The sequence below is a fragment of the Oryctolagus cuniculus genome, chromosome 15 (assembly GCF_964237555.1).
Source record: "Oryctolagus cuniculus chromosome 15, mOryCun1.1, whole genome shotgun sequence".
Taxonomy (NCBI): domain Eukaryota; kingdom Metazoa; phylum Chordata; class Mammalia; order Lagomorpha; family Leporidae; genus Oryctolagus; species Oryctolagus cuniculus.
In genome coordinates, this window is record NC_091446.1 from 64,404,953 (window position 1) to 64,425,019 (window position 20,067).

Here is a 20,067-nt window from a genome sequence, read left to right on the forward strand (position 1 = left end):
GAAGCTAAAAACCTGAAATAGCAGGTAAACAGTTATCTTCCTCTCTTTCTCTGCCCTTTGCAAAAGTCATTACTTAAGAAAAAAAAAATGGAAAGGTACAGATAGATGAGTTTACTGATAGGTGAAGAGCTCCACATCTCGGGTCACAAAATTCCATCTGTGATATAATCATCACTACCTTCAATACAGCCTGCTCATCCTTCTTCAGACTCATGAGGCTATAGCAAAAGTCTTTACCAGGTAGTCCATCTGGGCTGCTAGTTGAAGATATTCCTCTGTCTTGGCAAAGTCCTTCTTGAGAAGGTGTGTCTGGGCCAGCACCAAGTAGTACTCACAGCTGGGGCCTCCTTGTGGACATAACACCTCATGTGCAAGAGCTCTGTGCATATACTGCAAGGAAAATCAGATTATAGGTAACAACGTAAACGGCTGCATTGTGTCAACCCCATGGCTTTTGTGGTTGAAGGATTCTGTCTCTAATAAAACAAAAGGAAAATGTTATAGAATGATCAAGCCCAACTTCAAGGGGTTAAATGTAAATAATAAACATCTTGCACTCCCTGATTCCATTACCAGCTCTTCACTTGGTCACCAAATGGAGACATTTCCAGGTGAATACACTGCAATATCACACAACTCTGGTCTTGCTGGCCATCTTCCCAGGTGAGGATTACACTGCATTTATTATGCAGCAGACAAGGCATTCATTAACCACCCCATTTACACATGAGGTAACATTCTCAGGCAAACTTCACATTGTAAGGAGATTTACAGTAAGGCAAATCTTCCTTTCTAAAATTTCAGACAGGGATTTTGGAAATACAGATGTATGTTTCTTTTTTTGTTTTTCAGATTTATTTATTTGAAAGGCAGAGTTACAGAGAGGCAGAGGCAGAGAAACAGAGGTCATCCATCCGCTGGTTCACTCTCCAAGTGGCTGCAATGGCTGGAGGTGTGCTGATCTGAAGCCAGGAGCCAGGAGCTTCTTCCGGGTCTTCCACAAGGTGTAGAAACCCAAAGACTTGGGCCATCTTCCACTGCTTTCCTAGGCCATAGCAGACAGCTGGATTGGAAGTGGAGCAGCCAGGACCTGAACCGGTGCCCATATGGGATTCTGGCTGCAGGCAGTAGCTTTACTTGCTACGCCACAGTATAATACCCAGATGTATGTTTCTGAAGCACCTCCAAACACGTGCTATACTTCGCACTATCCTTTTTTTTTTTTTTTTAATTCTTCAAAGGACCTACATTATTTGACAAAGTCATTCATAATTGGTAGGCAGAGGGGAAACCCTTCTTATCTTCTTATCATGTCCGCATCTCAGCCTATAATGTTGAAACTTACACTAATACTAGGGGGATGGAAACATTGGGAGAAGTGATGACAGCTCTTCCCTCTGCCTTCTGGCTCACTTACCCAGAAGGATAATGACTTATAATTGGGGAGGGTTAATGTGTTAGAGGCTCCTGATTAATGGGGCCCAATCCCACCTAGTTCATAATCCTTGCCCTTTCTTGAGCTTGCCTGCCCTCAAGTGGAGCATGTGTCTGCAGGATCAGGGCCAATTCTCTTGGCTCGTGAATCTTGCTCCCTCTCCTACTGTGTGCTCATGGATATACTTCTTGTTTTCCATCTGGTGGGTTGACCTTGTAGGATGCTCTTCTCTAAGAGGAGACAGTTCTCCAGCTGTTCCACTTGTGACTGAATAGGCAAGTCTAAAATGGGACCAGACTCTCCAGTCTAGTTTTACCAATAAAAATAACAATATATATAAATATATTTTATATAAATAACAATATATAATATATATTATATATTATATTATATGTTTTTATATATAACAATATTTTTATCCCTCCAGCTCCATATAGCACTGTGTATGTTTCTAACTGGTTCAGAACCTGGAAGGGAAGGAGGGTATAATCACACCCTTGGGAACCCCTAAAACTCTTATGAGTTCCCATAATAAAGTGACACCAGGAAACGTATGACCTAAGAGTCTGGTTTTCCTCTGCTGAAATCTAAAGGGAGCAGACTCACAGTGAGGTCCTCTGATGCCATCTGCATAAAGTGGTTCATATTTGGATCTTCTTACCACTGGCTTAGGATGCACTCTCAAAAGCATATTTGAGGCCGGCGCCGCGGCTCACTAGGCTAATCCTCCGCCTAGCGGCGCCGGCACACCGGGTTCTAGTCCCGGTCGGGGCGCCGGATTCTGTCCCGGTTGCCCCTCTTCCAGGCCAGCCCTCTGCTGTGGCCAGGGAGTGCAGTGGAGGATGGCCCAGGTGCTTGGGCCCTGCACCCCATGGGAGACCAGGAAAAGCACCTGGCTCCTGGCTCCTGCCATCGGATCAGCGCGGTGCGCCGGCCGCAGCGCGCCGGCCGTGGCGGCCATTGGAGGGTGAACCAACGGCAAAGGAAGACCTTTCTCTCTGTCTCTCTCTCTCACTGTCCACTCTTCCTGTCAAAAAAAAAAAATAAATAAATAAATAAAAAAAATAAAAAAAAAAGCATATTTGATTCCTGCTTCACACATATTTCAGCTCTCAAAAATACCAGCATGGACAGAATAAGTTGTTCTCTAAATCTTTCCATTTACTTTCCTGTTTCCAGGTATTCTGCACTTGATTTTAGCCAAAAGGCCGAGAAGCGATTCCAAGTATTCTGACCTGCACAGCATTGACTTTCATCAAGAAGCGAATGGTCTCCATGAAGATGGTGGTGGGAGTTTGGGAAACACCGAAGTAAGGGCTGGGATGCAGAAAGGCCGATGAGTCTTGACCTTTTGATGCTTCTGAAAATATTATATTTGAAGGACAGAAGGTTAGTTGTAAAGAAAAATATCAAAGGCTCAGACACACTAATGTACCAGGGAGAGTATTCTGATCTAATACATGAGAGAGATCATGATCTGGAGAGCATTAGGCTATCTCTAACAACAATCCCCCAAAAGGAGAACTCAAACACTGGCAAGGGAAATCTACCGGTGGTTCAAAATCAAAGTTACAACCAAATGAAAGGGTTTTTAAAAGTATTCACATCTCTCTGAATATGAAACATAATTTAGAGATATTCTGAAGACAAAGGATCATTAGAAAAGTCTTGGATGTAGGTGGCTGCTTCTCTGAACTAAATAAAAAATCCTTGCTTATTCAAAGAACTACATCACTGAGCTTGGGTTTCAAGTGATCAGCACAATGTGAAGAAATATAGGCAATAGGACAGATTAACTTCAAACGAGTTTGGATTGCCATTTTTATTAGAGTTTTCATCACTGTATAATCTGTTTATGCTCTTCTTTCAAGAAGAAATCTTTACTCCTAGGTACCTTTTTTTTCTGATATGTCTTTAAGAAATGTGTTGGATGTTTTTAGGACCACTGTTGGATCCTGAGGTTGTGCACCCAAAATGGGTTCTTGTGATTCAGATTGTAGTTTGGAGGATTCTTCAAGAAATTCATCGAGAATAGATAATGCAGGTCCTGGAGCTAAAGAGATTAAATTATAAGTTAGAACTCTACACTGGGTAGTAAAAGGTTATTACAGAATATAAAATTTGCAAAGCATGAGAAACATATTTCTTAAATATTGCATGAAGGATGCAATTATTTGGTTGACTTTATATTTATGAATAATTTAAAGAACACAAACTTCTGTTGTGGCCTCCCTGTCCCAGTACTGCCAGCTCAAGTCATGATAATGTCCAACAGATCCCTATTACAAAAGTTACTTCCTAAAATCAGAATCTCAAGAATCTAGATAATAAGACTCATACATTCTCAAAAAGACAAATACCACATATCTTCCCTGGTCTGTGCTAACAAAGTACAAAAACAATATAATGTATGGGTGAAACTGACATTTTGAGGATTATTGTTAATAGCCTATGTCTCTAGTGTTGAGGAACAGTTTTTTTTTTTTTTCTTCTGACTGTTTGTTGAATTGTTTACTTGGTGGAGGGCTAATCTTATGATTATAAAATAAACTGAAAGTCTGTCATTGTAAAAATTAAGAGAATAAGAAAGGGAGGAAAGAGAATGGGAACATGGGTAGGAGGGAGGGTAAGATGGGAAGTATCATTATACTCCTAAATCTGCATATATGAAATACACAAAATTTGGTCACCTAATATAAATTTTTTTTTTTGACAGGCAGAGTGGACAGTGAGAGAGAGAGACAGAGAGAAAGGTCTTCCTTTTGCCGTTGGTTCACCCTCCAATGGCCGCCGCGGCCGGCGCGCTGCGGCCGGCACACCGCGCTGATCCGATGGCAGGAGCCAGGAGCCAGGTGCTTTTCCTGGTCTCCCATGGGGTGCAGGGCCCAAGCACCTGGACCATCCTCCACTGTACTCCCTGGCCATAGCAGAGAGCTGGCCTGGAAGAGGGGCAACCGGGACAGAATCCGGCGCCCCAACCGGGACTAGAACCCGGTGTGCCGGCGCCGCTAGGCGGAGGATTAGCCTAGTGAGCCGCGGCGCCGGCCACCTAATATAAATTTTAAAAAAAGATTCATATATTTTTTAAAAGATTTATTTTATTTATTTGAAAGGCAGAGTTGCAGAGAGATTTTTCCATGTGCTGGTTTACTTATCAAATGGTCACAACAGCCAGGGTTGGGACAGATTGGAGCCAGGAGCTTCATCTGGGTCTTCCACGGGGGTGCATGGGCACAAGCACTTGGGACATCTGCTGCTTTCCCAGGTGCATTATCAGGGAGTTGGATTGTAAGTAGAACAGCTGGGACTCAAACAAGCACCAATAAAGGATGCCAGCAATGCAAATGACAGCTTTACCCGCTACATAACAGTGCCAGTCCCAAGATTCATATATTTTTGGATATCATTAAAGCCACTAAAGGACAGGGACTCTATTCACCTTATCTCTATGGTCAAATAATAGTAATAATCACATAAATAGCTATATTTGAACATGTCTACATGTTTTGTGCTAAAGACTTTAATGTATAATCTCACTTATTTTTCAGAACATCACATTATTTTTATTACTCTCCTTAAAAAAAGGGAGTTGTAGTAGTTTAAGCTGCCACTTGGTACATCTACATCCCATATTGGAGTGCCTGGGATTGAGTACCACCTCCACTTTCCATCCAGCACACTCTGGGAGGTAACAGGTGATGGCTCAACTACTCAGATCCCTGTCACCCACAAAGGAGACCCAGACAGAGTTTCTGCTCCTGGCTTTTCCCTGGTCCAGCACTGGCTATTTGCAGGCATTTGGAGAGTGAACCAGAAGATGGAAAAAAGCTTTTCTTCTCTCTTTCTCTTGCCCTCTCTCCCTTTCAAATAAGTAAAAATAGACTTTTTAAAAAGGGAGTTAAAGGAAAGGTGAATAATCTGCTAAAGCTCTCAAACATGCCATGCTGCCTCTGAAACAGATGCTTGATAAAGCTACAAAGCAATGCTGGAAATGCACCCCAGATCAGCAGAGGTCACGCTCAACTAGAGCAAAATATTAAAGGCTTTGGTAAATTGGTAGAAAATGGACAGGTAGCGGGAGAGAGGCATTCAGGATTGACAGCATGCATACTATTGGCAAAACCTTGGAAATAGGGGGCCAGTGCTGTGGCGTAGTGGGTACAGCTGCCACCTAGCAGTGTTGGCATAACATATGGGCACCGATTCGAGTCCGGCTGCTCCACTTCCAATCTAGTGCTCTGCTATGGCCTGAGAAAGCAGCAGAAAATGGCCCAGGTCCTTGGGCCCCTGCGCCCATGTGGGAAACCTGGAAGAAGCTCCTGGCTCCTGGCTTCACATTGCAGCCCAATTGGGGAGTGATCCAGCAGATGGAAGACCTCTCTCTCTCTCTCTTTCTCTCTCCCTCTCCGTCTCTCTCTGTGTAACTCTTTCAAATAAATAAGTAAATCTTTAAAAAAAAAAAACCATGGAAATAGTGAGCTAATTATTCTCATGAGTACTGAGGACTGCATAGAGAAAATTCAGGTAAAGATAGGCTGGAGCTAGACTATATTGACATTTGAATGCTAAGATTCTTCTCCTATAGGCAACAGGAGAAAGGCAGTACCTTGAGAGTTTTGAGCAGAAAAATCATGGATGAAAGTAATATTTTATGAAGACACTTTAGCAGTACTATGTAGCAAAGAGGAAAAATTGTGACTAGAACATAAAGGTCTGCTGTTGCTACAATGATCTGAATACTTGGTAATGGACTTCTTTTTATCATTTTAGAGGGAGAGAGAGAGAGAGAGAGAGAGAGAGAGAGAGACTAGCCCCCACCTATTGGTGTTGCTGGCATTGGGCTGAGGCTGGAGTCAGGAACCAGGGGTGCAATTCATGTCATTAATGGGGATGGTAGAAACTCAACTGAGCCATTACCACTGACTCCCAGGTTCTACCTTGATGTGTGAGGCTGAATTCAGGTACCAGAGCAGGGAACACTCAATCTGGGATGCAGGCATCTTAAACACTAGACTAAATGTGCATTCCAGTAGTCGAATTCTAGAGAAAAGATGTACAGTTCATTTTGAAAGAGAACTAACTGGTCTTGGACATTAACCTGAATTAGGGATGGGGGAAAAGTTCAAGAAAGAAAAAGGTAGCAAGGATGACTTTGAGATTATAAACTTGATGCCTGATATAATGATGGACGGTCAATTTGGGATATGAGGAGTTAAATGTACTATTACAAAAATCCAATTACTGGATTTTAAAGGGGTATCAGGGGAATATAGAAATATGAGAGTTAACAGCAATGAAACAGAAACTGTGATGATCAATGAGCTCTTAGAAGGTTAGACTGCATTATTAGAAAATATTTGTATCTAATGAGTGTGACCAGAATGAGAAAACAGCAAAGGAAACAAAAGCTGCTTGAGATGTAGGAGGCACTCTAATATGGATTTCAGGAAGGAGACAGTGGAATACTATAGACTGACCAGTGAACAACAACTGATGACCATTAACAGAAAGAATCAATATTAACCTTTTCTGAGGTATAATTTACATATAATAAAGTGTTCCCTTTTAAGTACACAGTTCAATGCATTTTTAAAAAAAGATTTGTTTATTTGAAAAGCAGAGCTACAGAGAGAGAGAAGGGGAGACACAGAAAGATCTTCCTTCCACTGGTTCACTTCCCAAATGGCCACAATGACCAGGGCTGGGCCAGGCTGAAGTCAGGAGCCAGGAGCTTCTTCTGGGTCTCCCATGTGGTACAAGGACCCAAGCACTTGGGCCATCTTCTGCTGCTTTCCCAGGTGCATTAGCATGGATGAGAAGTGGAGTAGCCAGGACATGAACTGGTGCCTATATGGGATGCTGGCATTGCAGGCGGCAACTTTACCCACTACACCACAACCCTGGCCCCCATAAATAACATTTATTTATTTATTTGTTTATTTATTAATTTATTTATTTGACAGGCAGAGTGGACAGTGAGAGAGAGAGACAGAGAGAAAGGTCTTCCTTTTGCCGTTGGTTTACCATCCAATGGCTGCCGCGGCCAGCGCACCACGCTGCCGATGGCAGGAGCCAGTTACTTATCCTGGTCTCCCATGGGGTGCAGGGCCCAAGCACCTGGGCCATCCTCCACTGCACTCCCTGGCCACAGCAGAGAGCTGGCCTGGAAGAGGGGCAACCGGGACAGAATCCGGCGCCCCAACCAGGACTAGAACCCGGTGTGCCGGCGCCGCAAGGCAGAGGATTAGCCTAGTGAGCCGCGGCGCCGGCCAATAACATTTGATATTAACTTTTTGTACTAAGTACAATGACTTTAATATTAATCCAGTTTGTTTGCCTTTATGAATTGTTTTCCTTTTATTGTCAAGTACTATTTTATTGTGTAGGTTTTTTAAAAATGTTCACCCACTGAAGCGTGTGGGGAGCAACTCGGACTAGACTAAGTTACTGGAATTAAGACTTATTCTATGCATCTGCTCTCCCACAATATGGCGCTGGGAGAGAAGAAAACAGCTTCTACACAGCTGCCTCCAGTTTAGCCAATAAACTGTAGGACTTGCTCCTGATTGGAGGAGAGCAGCGTACTCGGCGTGTGGGCAGCCGAGTTAGGATTGGCAGAGGAGGACTATAAAGGAGGAGAGAGCCGGCATGCACCAGGAACATCTAAGGGGAACATCTGAAGGAACACCTGTGCAGCCCCCGAGAGAGCCGGCCGGCGGAGTGCCGCTCCCCCGCGGAAGTGGGGAAAGTGGCAGGGGGAACTGCCCTTCCACGGAGGTGGAAGGGACGGTAGCCAACCCGGGAAGAACCAGCAGCAAACCCGGGGAGGGCCGAGCAGATGAAAGAACAGCGCAGGGTCCTGTGTCGTTCCTCCACGAAGACGGGGAGCGACATAATGGTGCCGTGACTCGGATATGAAGCCTAGGCAGGGTTCAGTGTTGCTCCTCCACGAAGAGGGGGAGCGACAAAGCGTAATTAATTTGTTTCCACTTTCTTTTTGAAATTACAAATTAGGCTGCTATGAATATTTGTGTACAAGTTTTTGTGTGGACAAAAGTTTTATTTCTCTAGGATAAATGTTCAAGATTGTGATTGTGAGTTTGTTTGGTAAATGTACATTCAGCTTTACAAAAAATGTATAAACCATCTTCCAGAGTGGGTGTGCCATTTTCAATTCCTAGCTCTGGTTCCTGATTCCAGCTTTCTGCTACTGCAGATCCTAGGAGGCAGTACTGATGGCTTAAATAATTGGGTTCTGGCCAGCCATGTGGGAAATCTGGGGGCTGGTACTGTGGCATAGTGGGTAAAGCTGCCACCTGCAGTGCCAGCATCCCATATGGGTGCCAGTTCGAGTCCCGGTTGCTCCACTTCTGATCCTGCTCTTGGCTATGGCCTGGGAAAGCAGTGAAAGATGGCCCAAGTGCTTGGGCCTCTGCATCTTTGTGGGAGACCTGGAGGAGGCTCCAGGCTTCAGATCGGCACAGCTCTGGCCGTTGTGATCATCACAGGAGTGAACCAGTGAATGGAAGACCTCTCTCTCTCTCTCTGCCGTTGCCTGTCTGTAACTCTGCCTTTCAAATAAAGAATAAATCTTAAAAAAAAAAAAAAGAAAAAGAAAACATGGATAATAAAGCAAGCTTTCCTTAGCTGCTTAACATACTAATGCCGGTAATAGTCATTTGCCTGCCTGTTGCATAGTAAATTGCTATGCCCTAATAGTCTTTGCAGATCCTCCAGTAAAACCAGACAGAACCAGTTGCCCCCAAAATTGTGAGTGGAGTCTGCACAAAGCAATTCAGAAAGACCAGAGTGTTTTCTTTGTTAGTGTTAAATGACAGATCTCTTTCAGCAGCCATCTTTGAACATGCCCTGCGTTTTTGCAAAAGCATATGCATGTGACTTTCCCTAGCTCTTCTGCACCTATTATGTGCAGTTAGTTAGTTTCACCCTGTTATGCCTCATCTACCCCAGCTCCATAAATTCCCCAAACCCCTTCTGAAAAAGGAGATGGATTTGTGTTTTGTTATGCTCTCCACTCCCTCATCTCTGTACAGGCCTTCAATAAAGCTTCTCTTTCAAGGAAGATGCAGCACCTGGTAATTTTCTAAGGGTCACGTGCAGGTGGGGGGAGTCTACTCTGGGATGGCTAAGAGGCACCAAAACATAGACAGAAGTAGGTCCTAGCTGTCCACAGCACAGTGGGGCAACTATAGTTCACATGTATACAGCATGTATTACGTACTATATGAAAAGTTGGAAGACAGGTGATGGTAGCCTCCGAACATAAAGAAAAGATAATGAAATGGAAATGCTAACTGCCTGATTTTATCAGTCAACATTATATATATGTATTAAAATATTGCTCTGTATCCCATAAAAATTTACAAATATTACATTACATTTTTAAAATATGGATACAAAAGATTAATGCACACATGCAAAAAATACACATTTAATACATTAGAATGACTGATTTCCTAACGTGGAGGAAGAGTATAGCAATGAAGAATGGACAGGGGCTGGCAAGTCACCACCTGAGATGCCAGCATCCTATATGGGCTCCAGTTGGAGTACCAGTTGCGTCACTTCTGATCCAGCTCCCTGCTATGGCCTGGGGAAGCAGTAGAAGATGGCCCAACTCCTTGGGCTCCTGCACCCATATGGGAGATCCAGAAGAGGATCTTGGCTTCTGACTGGTTGTTGAGGCCAACTGGGGAGTGACCCATCGGATGGAAGACCTCCCTCCCCCTCCTCCTCCTCCTCCTTCCCTCTCCCTCTCCCTCTCCCTCTCCCTCTCCCTCTCTCTCTCTGCCTCTCCTCTCTCTGTGTAACTCTTTCAAATAAATCTTTAAAAAAAATATTTAGAAGGAGGCCGGCGCCGCGGCTCACTAGGCTAATCCTCCGCCTAGCGGCGCCGGCACACCGGGTTCTAGTCCCGGTCGGGGCGCCGGATTCTGTCCCGGTTGCCCCTCTTCCAGGCCAGCTCTCTGCTGTGGCCCGGGAGTGCAGTGGAGGATGGTCCAGGTGCTTGGGCCCTGCACCCCATGGGAGACCAGGAAAAGCACCTGGCTCCTGGCTCCTGCCATCGGATCAGCGCGGTGCGCCGGCCACAGCGCGCCGGCTGCGGCGGCCATTGGAGGGTGAACCAACGGCAAAGGAAGACCTTTCTCTCTGTCTCTCTCTCTCACTGTCCACTCTGCCTGTCAAAAAAAAAAAAAAAAAAAATTTAGAAGGAGCCTCTCTTGTTATCCTGAAATAACTCAAAACCCCACATACTCATTCATTTAACACTGAGTGCTTTTGCTATGTGCCAGAACTTATTCATAGGGCCAGTAATTTTCCCAATAGCCACTCATTATCACCATACTCTGACCTTACCTGCTGGGGCTTCTGTCTTGAATGCTGTCGCAGAAGAACCATTTGTGGCTCCCCAAGGAATCAAAATGGATTCTATTTTCCTTGCTTCTTCAACATACTCTACAGCACCAGTGCTCTTTTGCTTTGATACTTGTGTCTGAACCATTCGTGCCTGAAGCTGTTTGGAGGCCTCATGAAATGCCATTTCCATTCGAATATCATTATTTTGAATTTCATAGTACAAACCTGAGTAAAGAATGTTGACATTTATATGACAAATTTTCCATGATCATATGATAAAGAATTGTTCATTTCACTTATTTTTCCTATGTCTTTACTAAAATTTAAGAATTACAGGGGCCAGTGCTGTGGCACAGGTTAAGCCACTATCTGCAGTGCTGGTACTCCATATGGGCACCAGTTCAAGTCCTGGTTACTCCACTCTGATCCAGCTCCCTACTGATGTGCCTGGGAAAGCAGTGGAAGATGGCCTGTATGCTTGGGCCCTCGACACACATGTGGGAGACCCAGATGGAGCTCCTGGATCCTGGCTTTGGCCTGGCCCAGTTCTGACTGTTGCAGCCATTTGGGTAGTGAACAAGCAGATGGAAAACAGATATCTGTCTCTCTGCCTCTCTCTCTGTCTCTGTCTCTGTCTGTCTATCTCTCTGTCTCTCTCTCCCTGTAACTCTGAGTTTCAAATAAATAAATCTTAAAAAAAATTATTGAAGAATAGTCAGGAAAAGAGATCATCTTAAATTGGAAAAACATACAGTCAGATCACAGGAAAATATTATACCAAGCAAAGTCCAGGCAACAACACTGGTGGGTTCCAAGCAAGTGGCATCCTCAAAAAAAATTTCTGCTTGCTCGTAGTTCTCCATCATGACAGCCAGGACACCACACAGCAACAGGCTGAGAAGAGACCACTAATACGATTAACAACATGGTCCCATGCCACACTGTGAGACCAAGACAATTGTATGTAGAAGCTCATCTGCTCCTCCCACCTATACCTGTGGATATGACTTTCGTTGAGTGATAGGGCTTTCCGAAAACACTCTTGTGCTTTAATATTGTCTTCAGTTAGCAGGCAGAAGGCACCGTAGTCTATCCAGTGGTCTAGGTTCTGGGGCTCACGGACCAACCTCTAGGCACACATAGCATCAAGACAGCCATGGTTATTGTGACATTGTATCCTATTTTTAAATTCATATAATATTAACACAGTGAGCACTCCACAAATACTGTAAGTCCAATGAAAATAGAAGCCATGATTTATTTTTTGTTTCCCACTGAATCCCAAATGCTTAGCGCAATCACTACTCTTGCTTTTAGGAGGGCAGCAAAGAAAATCTTTTGAAATAACTTGAAAATTGAATCCTCAAGCCATTTCTTCCTGCTGTATGTCACCTCAAACTAATCTAACACCTCAGGGGCCTAAAGATTCACTTTATTTTATGTCAACCACACACAGTCATTTCTTTGATACTTCTGAGATGGCAAGTAAAATTTATCTACAAATCTAAAAAAAAAACCCACCCCAAGATGAGTGAAAACTGTAAATATTCCTTAAAGAAATGAAAGAAGACATAAATAAATGGAAAGAGATTCCACATTCATGGATTGGAAGATTTAGGATTTATCTATTGTCAAGATGTCAACACTATGCAAAACAATCTACAGATACAAAATAGTCCATATCAAAATACTTAAAAAGTTGGACATATAATTGCCATATGTCACAGAAAATTATTCTTATACACATACTAAAAATAATTCAAAACTACCTAAAAGATGCTTATACACAAGTATTACTGAGTTTTGAGAGTTTTTAATATTCTAAATATAAATCCTTTGTCAGGTACAAGTTTTGGAAAAATTTTCTCCGGATCTGTACTTTTTGTTTTCCTTCTCATGTCTTTCGCAGAGCAAGAGTGTTTAATTTTGATGAAGTTCCATCTATCACATTGATATGTAATTGATCATGTTTTAATGTCACATCTAAGAAATCTTTGCCTAACTCCAGGTCAAGATTTCCTCCTGGGGCCAGTGCCGTGGCACAGTAGGTTAATCCTCTGCCTGCAGCACCAACATCCCTTGTGGGCCCTGGTTCTAGTCCTCGCTGCTCCTCTTCCAGTCCAGCTCTCTGCTATGGCCTGGGAAAGCAGTGGAGGATGGCCCGGCCACTGTACCTGCTTGGGAGGCTGGGAGGAGGCACCTGGCTCCTGGCTTCAGATCAGCTCAGCTCTGGCCATTGTAGCTATTTAGGGAGTAAACAACAGAGAGAAGACCTCTCTCTCTGTCTCTTCCTCTCACTGTCTGTAATTCTACCTCTCAAATAAATAAATAAAATCTTCTAAAATCTTCTTTTTAAAAAAAAGATTTCCTGCTACGTCTCTTCTAAAAGTTTAATAGTCTTAGGTTTTACATTTTCATCTGTAATCCATTTGGAGCTGATTTTTGTAAAATGTTCACAGCTTAAATCGAGGCTTATTTTTTAAAATATATGGATTATCAATTATTCTAACACCATGCCTTTTCCGTTGCCTATTATACCTTTGTCAAAAATCAAATAATTGGGGCTGACACTGTGGTGCAGCGGGTTAACACCCTGGCCTGAAGCGCCAGCATCCTATATGGGTGCTGGTTTGAGACCTGGCTGTTCTACTTCCTGTCTAGCTCTCTGCTGTGACCTGGGAAAGTAGTAGAAGATGGCCCAAGTCCTTGGGCCCCTGCACCCTCATGGGAAGACCTGGAGGAAGCACCTGGCTCCTGGCTTCAGATCAGCCAATTGGGGAGTGAACTAGCGGATGGAAGACCTCTGTCTCTCTCTCTCTCTCTGCCTCTCCTCTCTCCATGTAACTCTGACTTTCAACCAAATCGTTTTTGTGGGCATATTTTTGACTGTTTTATTGATCCACTGTCTACCCTTTTACCAATCAAATTTTATTTTAAATAATCAAAAACTATCTGTGGCTATATTTGACAAATAATAGTAACAACAATCACTGAGAAGATGTTTAGTCACCTCTTCATAATATACTGCTGCCATTTCAAAGTTCTCATTGACTTCTGCTTCAAATGCAAAGAGTCGAAGCTGTTCGCTGCTAGTGGGAATGGTTGAAATAGCTCCTTGGACATCATCTGGCATGGTCTTGAAAATATCAAGATGTTAAGCAGACAAAATGAAGGAATTATAAGTAAATACTAAAAATAAACCAGATTTGACAGAGTTTCATTTACCCTAGCAGTTATGATGCCTGCATCCCATATCTGAACACCTGGGTTCAATTTCCAAATACTCTAGCTCCTGACTCCAACCTCCTGCCAATCCAGACGCTGGGAGGCAGCAGTGAAGGCTCAAGAAATTGGATTCCTGCTACGCATGTGGGAGACCTAGACTGTAGTCCTGTTTAAGCAATGGATGGAAGCTCTGTGTATATATGTCTGTCTCTGTCTCTTTTTCTCTCTCTCAGTTTCTCAAATAAATAAATACATTTAAAAAAAAAATCCAGAGGAGAGGGATTGGCATGGCACAGCAGGTTAATCTGTGACACCAGCATCCCATATCAGAGTGCCCAGTCAAGTTATAGCTACTCTACTCCCTGCTTCCTGCTAATGTGCCTGGGAAGGCATGGAAGATGGCCCAAGTACTTGGGCCCCTGGCACCAATGTGGGAAACCAGGACTGAGTTCCTGGCTCCTAGCGTCAGTTTGGTCCAAATCTGGCTATTACAGATGCCTGCAAAGTAAACCAGCAGAGGGAAAATCTTTGTCTCTCCCTCTCTGTTACGCTGACTTTTAAATAAATAAATAATAAGTAAATCTTTTTTAAAAAGTCAAGAGGTGAGATTCAGTCATGACATTTAAAATGACTGAGTTTCCTTCAGTCTTGGCAATACAGTAAAGGAATAAGAGTGAACCAAGAGAGGAATTATCAAGGGTGAAATAGCTGAGCTATCTGAATGCTAATAGTGTGAGCTCATGAAAGTGAGTAAAAATTGTTTAGGGCAGAAATAATTCTCCTCAGGGAAATTAGAGTTCCTGTGCAGATTGCCTCTGACCTCAAACAGCTTCCTTTACTTTCTCTAGTGCACGGGGCAAGCATCATCATTTGTGAGTTGCCATGACATAAAAAAGATTGACTAGCACTATGTAGGGTCTTTAAACACGCAGAAAACTGGAGACTACAAAAGTTTGGAAGCTTTTGTAGGATAGATTCATTAGTAAGATAGATTCAACAAAGCATAACACAAAGAAAATGTATTCTTTTTCCAGATATATCGTATCTATCTAAACTGGGAGAGCAAGTCTGGGTTAGAAACATGGCAAAGGGGGGCCAGTGCTGTGGCATAGCAGGTAAAGCCACCATCTGCAGTGCCAGCATCCCATATGGGCACTGGTTTGATTTCTGGCTGCTCTACTTCTCATCCAGTTCTCTGCTATGGCCTGGAAAAGCAGTAGAAGATGGCCCAAGTGCTTGGGTCCCTGCACCTTCATGGGAGACCTGGAAGAAGCTCCTGGCTTCTGGCTTCTGTTTGGCACAGTTCCAGCTGTTGCAGCCATTGGGGAGTGAACCAGTGGATGGAAGGAGGACCTCTCTCCCTCTTCTTCTCCGTCTCCCTCTCCCTCTCTCTGCCTCTACTTCTTTGTAACTTTGCCTTTCACATAAATAAATGGATCTTTAAAAAAAAAAAAAGTATTAGGCCGGCGCCGCGGCTCACTAGGCTAATCCTCCGCCTTGCGGCGCCGGCACACCGGGTTCTAGTCCCGGTGGGGCACTGGATTCTGTCCCGGTTGCCCCTCTTCCTGTCCAGCTCTCTGCTGTGGCCCAGGAGTGCAGTGGAGGATGGCCCAGGTGCTTGGGCCCTGCACCCCATGGGAGACCAGGAAAAAGCACCTGGCTCCTGGCTCCTGCCATCAGATCAGCGCGGTGCGCCGGCCGCAGCACGCCAGCCACGGCGGCCATTGGAGGGTGAACCAATGGCAAAGGAAGACCTTTCTCTCTGTCTCTCTCACTGTCCACTCTGCCTGTAAAAAAAAAAAAAAAAAAAAAAAAGTATGGCAAAGAAGACACTGCCCAGCCCCGTCCTTTTAACAGAAGCAAAAATAAAATCAGTGACTTTAACAAGTAAAGTTTCTAAGAAATGTAGAGAGTAAAGCCAAATTTCAGATTTGCCAGTTTCTGATCCCTAGTTAATAGTACCTCTGTCCTTTCTTCTTTTTAGTTTTGATGATCTTGACCTCCAAATTTCTTCAGCAATACACTTCTACACCCTAAACTGATACTCTATACCACTAATACCTCACTTCCAGAGACCACCTCCCAAGTCTTCTACCTTTTTTTCCCCTACTTAGTCTACTTAAAACTGCTCTCTGACTTAATTTCCTTCACACCTATTAAGCTCATCACTTTCTCAATTGATCATCCTGGACTTCATCATTATCCAATCATAGTGTTTTCTCACCAGCACACTCAAATCTCAGGCATCCTTGTCATTTTCCTGCATTTGTCCTGAAAACTCCCAAATTAAAACAGTCCTACAATCTGATTTCTTCATTCTTATAATTATTGAAGCAGTTAACTGGTCCTAAGAAAAACTAATAGAGACATCTGAAGTGCAAGAATCCTGTGACATTCAGTCTTAACTGAAGAAATGTAATGCTTTCAGTAATCTATGTACTTGTCTTCACTTAGCAACACATTCCACAAAATTATACAGTATCTAAATTTTCTTCTTTCTTCAAGTTGTTCATTCAACCTTTTAACTCCCTCATTTTCAAAAAAGACCTTACTTTACAGAGGTAATACAAATCATTAGGCAAGAAAAACCCCAACTTTTTAACCCCAGACCTAGGTTGTTTGTTTCTTCATTTATTCTATCTCTTTCCCTTCTGTCTCAGAGGACGAGGCATTGCAATCTTCTCTGTTTCAAGGACAGTAATTCCATTTAAACTCTCGATCCTTTCCTAGCTGTACACCCTGGGATTGCTATCAATTATCCCTTTTCTTTCCTCAATTTTCAACTCCAGCTCTGCTAACTCCTTTTCCCAAAGCAGAAGGTATATGCAAAGCTTTTTCATCTTTAAGAGAAAATCTCTATAACTTCTAGCTGCTTTCCCACTTATTCCTTCATCCACCTAAACAAATTCGTTTCAGCCTTCAAGATCACAGTTCAAGTCACATTTCCTCTGCACATCCTTCCCAGGGTGAAATCACTCTTTTGTTAGGCATTCCTAACCTGCTCTACAATGGACAGACCTCTGTCACAGAACTTCCCTCACTCTACTGCAGTTATTTGTATTTTGTGCCTGTCTCCTCTACTAGACAGGGATCCCTGGGGACAGAAGGCAGCAGCAATTCCCATCTCATGTTCAACCCTCCATTGTTTTCCAAATAAAATCATTCAAGTCCACACCAAAAGCAGGATTGTTTTCTCAAACCTAGATACTGGACATTCCTGCCTAGTCTTTCAGGGAGGCCGAGTAAGAGGGAAGAAGAGGTGATGGTGCTAGAAAGGAAAACCACTGTGAAGGACAGAACAAATGGAACAGGGACTCTGAGGAGGCCTAGCCAGTTAGAGACAACAGGATCACAAAAAGAGTTTGATTTTCTCATTGTTTTCAAACAACAACAACCAAATACACACAAAGATGAGCAAATAAAGGCAAGATACAACCTGTAAAAATATAATATAAAAGTGTGGGTGAGAGAGCAGATCAGTTATATACAAAAGGCAAGTCTGAAATGTATAATGGGTATAATCTGTGAAAACTTTTCCTTTGGTTTTACCATCTTGAAGAAAAAATTGAGAATTTTGCATGTTCAAAGAAGAAATAGAATAATGATTTTTTTGTTTTACAACTTATATACCTATTTTATCTATTTCTGGAAATTTCATCATATTTTTGAAAGTTATGAAATTTATTTTTCTAGGAAACTGAAGAAGCATATTCCCTGTTCTCCCCACACTTGGTCTTATAACTAATATGGTTTCTTATTCATCTGTGTTTTCAGTGCTTAGCACAAAGCAGACATCTCAATAAATACATACAGAATAAAGGAAGAAAGGAAGCAAGCAAAGGAGTCATTCAAAGGGCTAAATGTTCTACAGAGAAAGGAAAGGGCTCTTAGTTCTGGATACCAACCTGATTTAAGGCCACATGCATCTGATCTACCAAAAAAACATAGAGCTCACTTATAAATGTCTGCAATTCCTCCTGGCTTTCAAATGATGTTGTCTTCAAATATTTCTCTCTCACAATCTTTACCACAGCATGCTGCAAGACACACATTATGCATTTGGTAACACAGTTCAGCATCATGCTCAGAGTACAGGGTGTATTAAGGCTTCTAGTCTAAGGCTGATGAAGACACCAGAAGGGTAACTGATTTCTCCCTTGGTGATACTTAGACTATCAGCTCTCAGATTTTCCCATAGTCAACATACTCTGTATGACTTCTTTCCTTCACATCACCATCATCATCATCAAGGGGCAATGCGAGACCCAAACCAGGCAGAGTCACAACTCTGAAAAAAGCCTTAACATTAGGTTTACGCATTATATCTCTCAAGGTAACTATATAGTTCAAGGGAGAAAGGCCTGATCTGCCAGCTCAAAGACTGGAATTTTGGTTCTAATGCTATCACGGTGTAACTTCATAAATTATGTTATACTGTGGCATGTGTTTCCTCATTTATTAAATGAATATGTAGCTTTGATATTATACCTTAGAAGGTGATTCAGAAGTCCAAAAAAGATGCAACATAGAGGTAGAGACTTAAAATGCTGTACACTCAAATACAATAGTCCCTCATTTTCCATAGTTTAAGTTACACATAGTCAACCACAATTTGAAAATATTAAATAGAAAATTCTAGAAATAAATAAATCTTAAGTTTTAAATTATGCACTATTTTGAATGCTGTCCTCCTCTCCCTTACTTGAAATGCAAATCATCCCTTTGTCCAGTAAATCTACCATTTATATACAACCTGTTTGTTAATCACTTAGTAACTGTATTGGTTATCAGACTGACTGCTGTGGTTTCACAGTGTTCGAGTTCAGTATCCCTATTTTATTTATTAATGACCTCAAAACACAAGAGTAGTGATGCTGTCAAGTGTTTTCTTTAAGTGAAAGGTAAAAGTTTGTCATAGATGTGTGTATATGTGTGTATATTGGAAAAAATACGGTTTTAGGCATATACTGGGAGTCTGAGAACATATCCCCACAGATAAAATGGGAGTACTGTAAAAACAGCATGTTGCTATGGCTAGGACAGCTTCTTGTTTTTTGTTTGTTTCTGTTTTTTGTTTCCTTCCTAAGCTAACATTATTGCCCAGTTATACACTAAGTACTCTCCAAGTATATTATTTAATCCTCATAATGATCCCATAGGATATTTTTTAAAAGATTCATTTTTTTGGAAGTCAGAGTTACACAGAGAGAAGGGGAGATAGAGAGATATGTATTTCATCTCATCTGGTGGTTCATTCCCCAAATATATACAATAGCTGAGGTTGGGCCTGGCTGAAGTCAGGAGCCAGGAGCCTTATCCAGGTCTCACACATGGGTGGCAGGGTCCCAAGTACATGGGCTGCCCTCCACTGCTTTTATCAGGCCACTAGCAGGGAGCTGGATCAGAACTGGAGCAGCTGGGACATGAACCAGCAGTCATATGGGACGTCAGCATCGCAGGCAGCAGCTTCACCTGCTATGCCACAATGCTGGCCCCTTAATGTGATAATATTTACATCATCCCTCCCTGTTAGTTAAAGAATGAGGAGTAATCTCGTGCCCAAGGTTACCCAGCTAATAAACATTGAACCAGGAATCAAACCAAACCACAGGGTGGCTATTTGGTTTAGTGTTTAAGATGCCTGTTGGGGTACCCTCATACCATATCAGAGTGCCTATGTTCCAGTCCTGGCTCCACTCCCAAATCTAGCTTCCTGCAAGGTAGACCCTAAGAGGCAGTGGTGATAGCTCAACTTACATGAGTTCCTGTCAACTCAGTGGGATATCTGGACTGAGTTCCAAACTCATGACTTCAGCTACTATGAGCATTTGAGGAATGAACCAGTAGGTGGAAGCTCTGTTTCTCTGTCTCACTTTCTGTCTCTCAAATAAATAAAATTAGCTAATTAAACCAAGACATGACTATATGACTGAGCATACCCTCTTGCCTCCATGAGCATTAGTTTTTTTTTTTTTTTTTTACTTTATTGGTTTCCACATGCTTTCTTTGCATCTATTTTGTACAGTACA

The 20,067-nt window shown here is 42.6% G+C and overlaps 1 protein-coding gene across 8 annotated transcripts in view; it reads right to left on the bottom strand.

The window, feature by feature from the left end:
- Nucleotides 1-20,067, bottom strand: part of CFAP70 (cilia and flagella associated protein 70) — a 93,873-nt gene that overhangs the window by 17,461 nt on the left and 56,345 nt on the right. For 7 of the 8 annotated variants that reach the window (XM_070057820.1, XM_070057819.1, XM_070057821.1 and 4 more), the window contains 8 exons: nucleotides 17,944-18,075; nucleotides 13,824-13,949; nucleotides 11,809-11,942; nucleotides 11,592-11,707; nucleotides 10,814-11,038; nucleotides 3,330-3,488; nucleotides 2,671-2,795; nucleotides 238-390 (listed from right to left, as the gene is read on the bottom strand). In XM_070057820.1, coding sequence (XP_069913921.1) covers nucleotides 238-390; nucleotides 2,671-2,795; nucleotides 3,330-3,488; nucleotides 10,814-11,038; nucleotides 11,592-11,707; nucleotides 11,809-11,942; nucleotides 13,824-13,949; nucleotides 17,944-18,075 — 1,170 coding nt within the window. The remainder of the gene's footprint in view (nucleotides 1-237; nucleotides 391-2,670; nucleotides 2,796-3,329; nucleotides 3,489-10,813; nucleotides 11,039-11,591; nucleotides 11,708-11,808; nucleotides 11,943-13,823; nucleotides 13,950-17,943; nucleotides 18,076-20,067) is intronic. The other variant, XM_070057822.1, reaches the window with a different exon arrangement.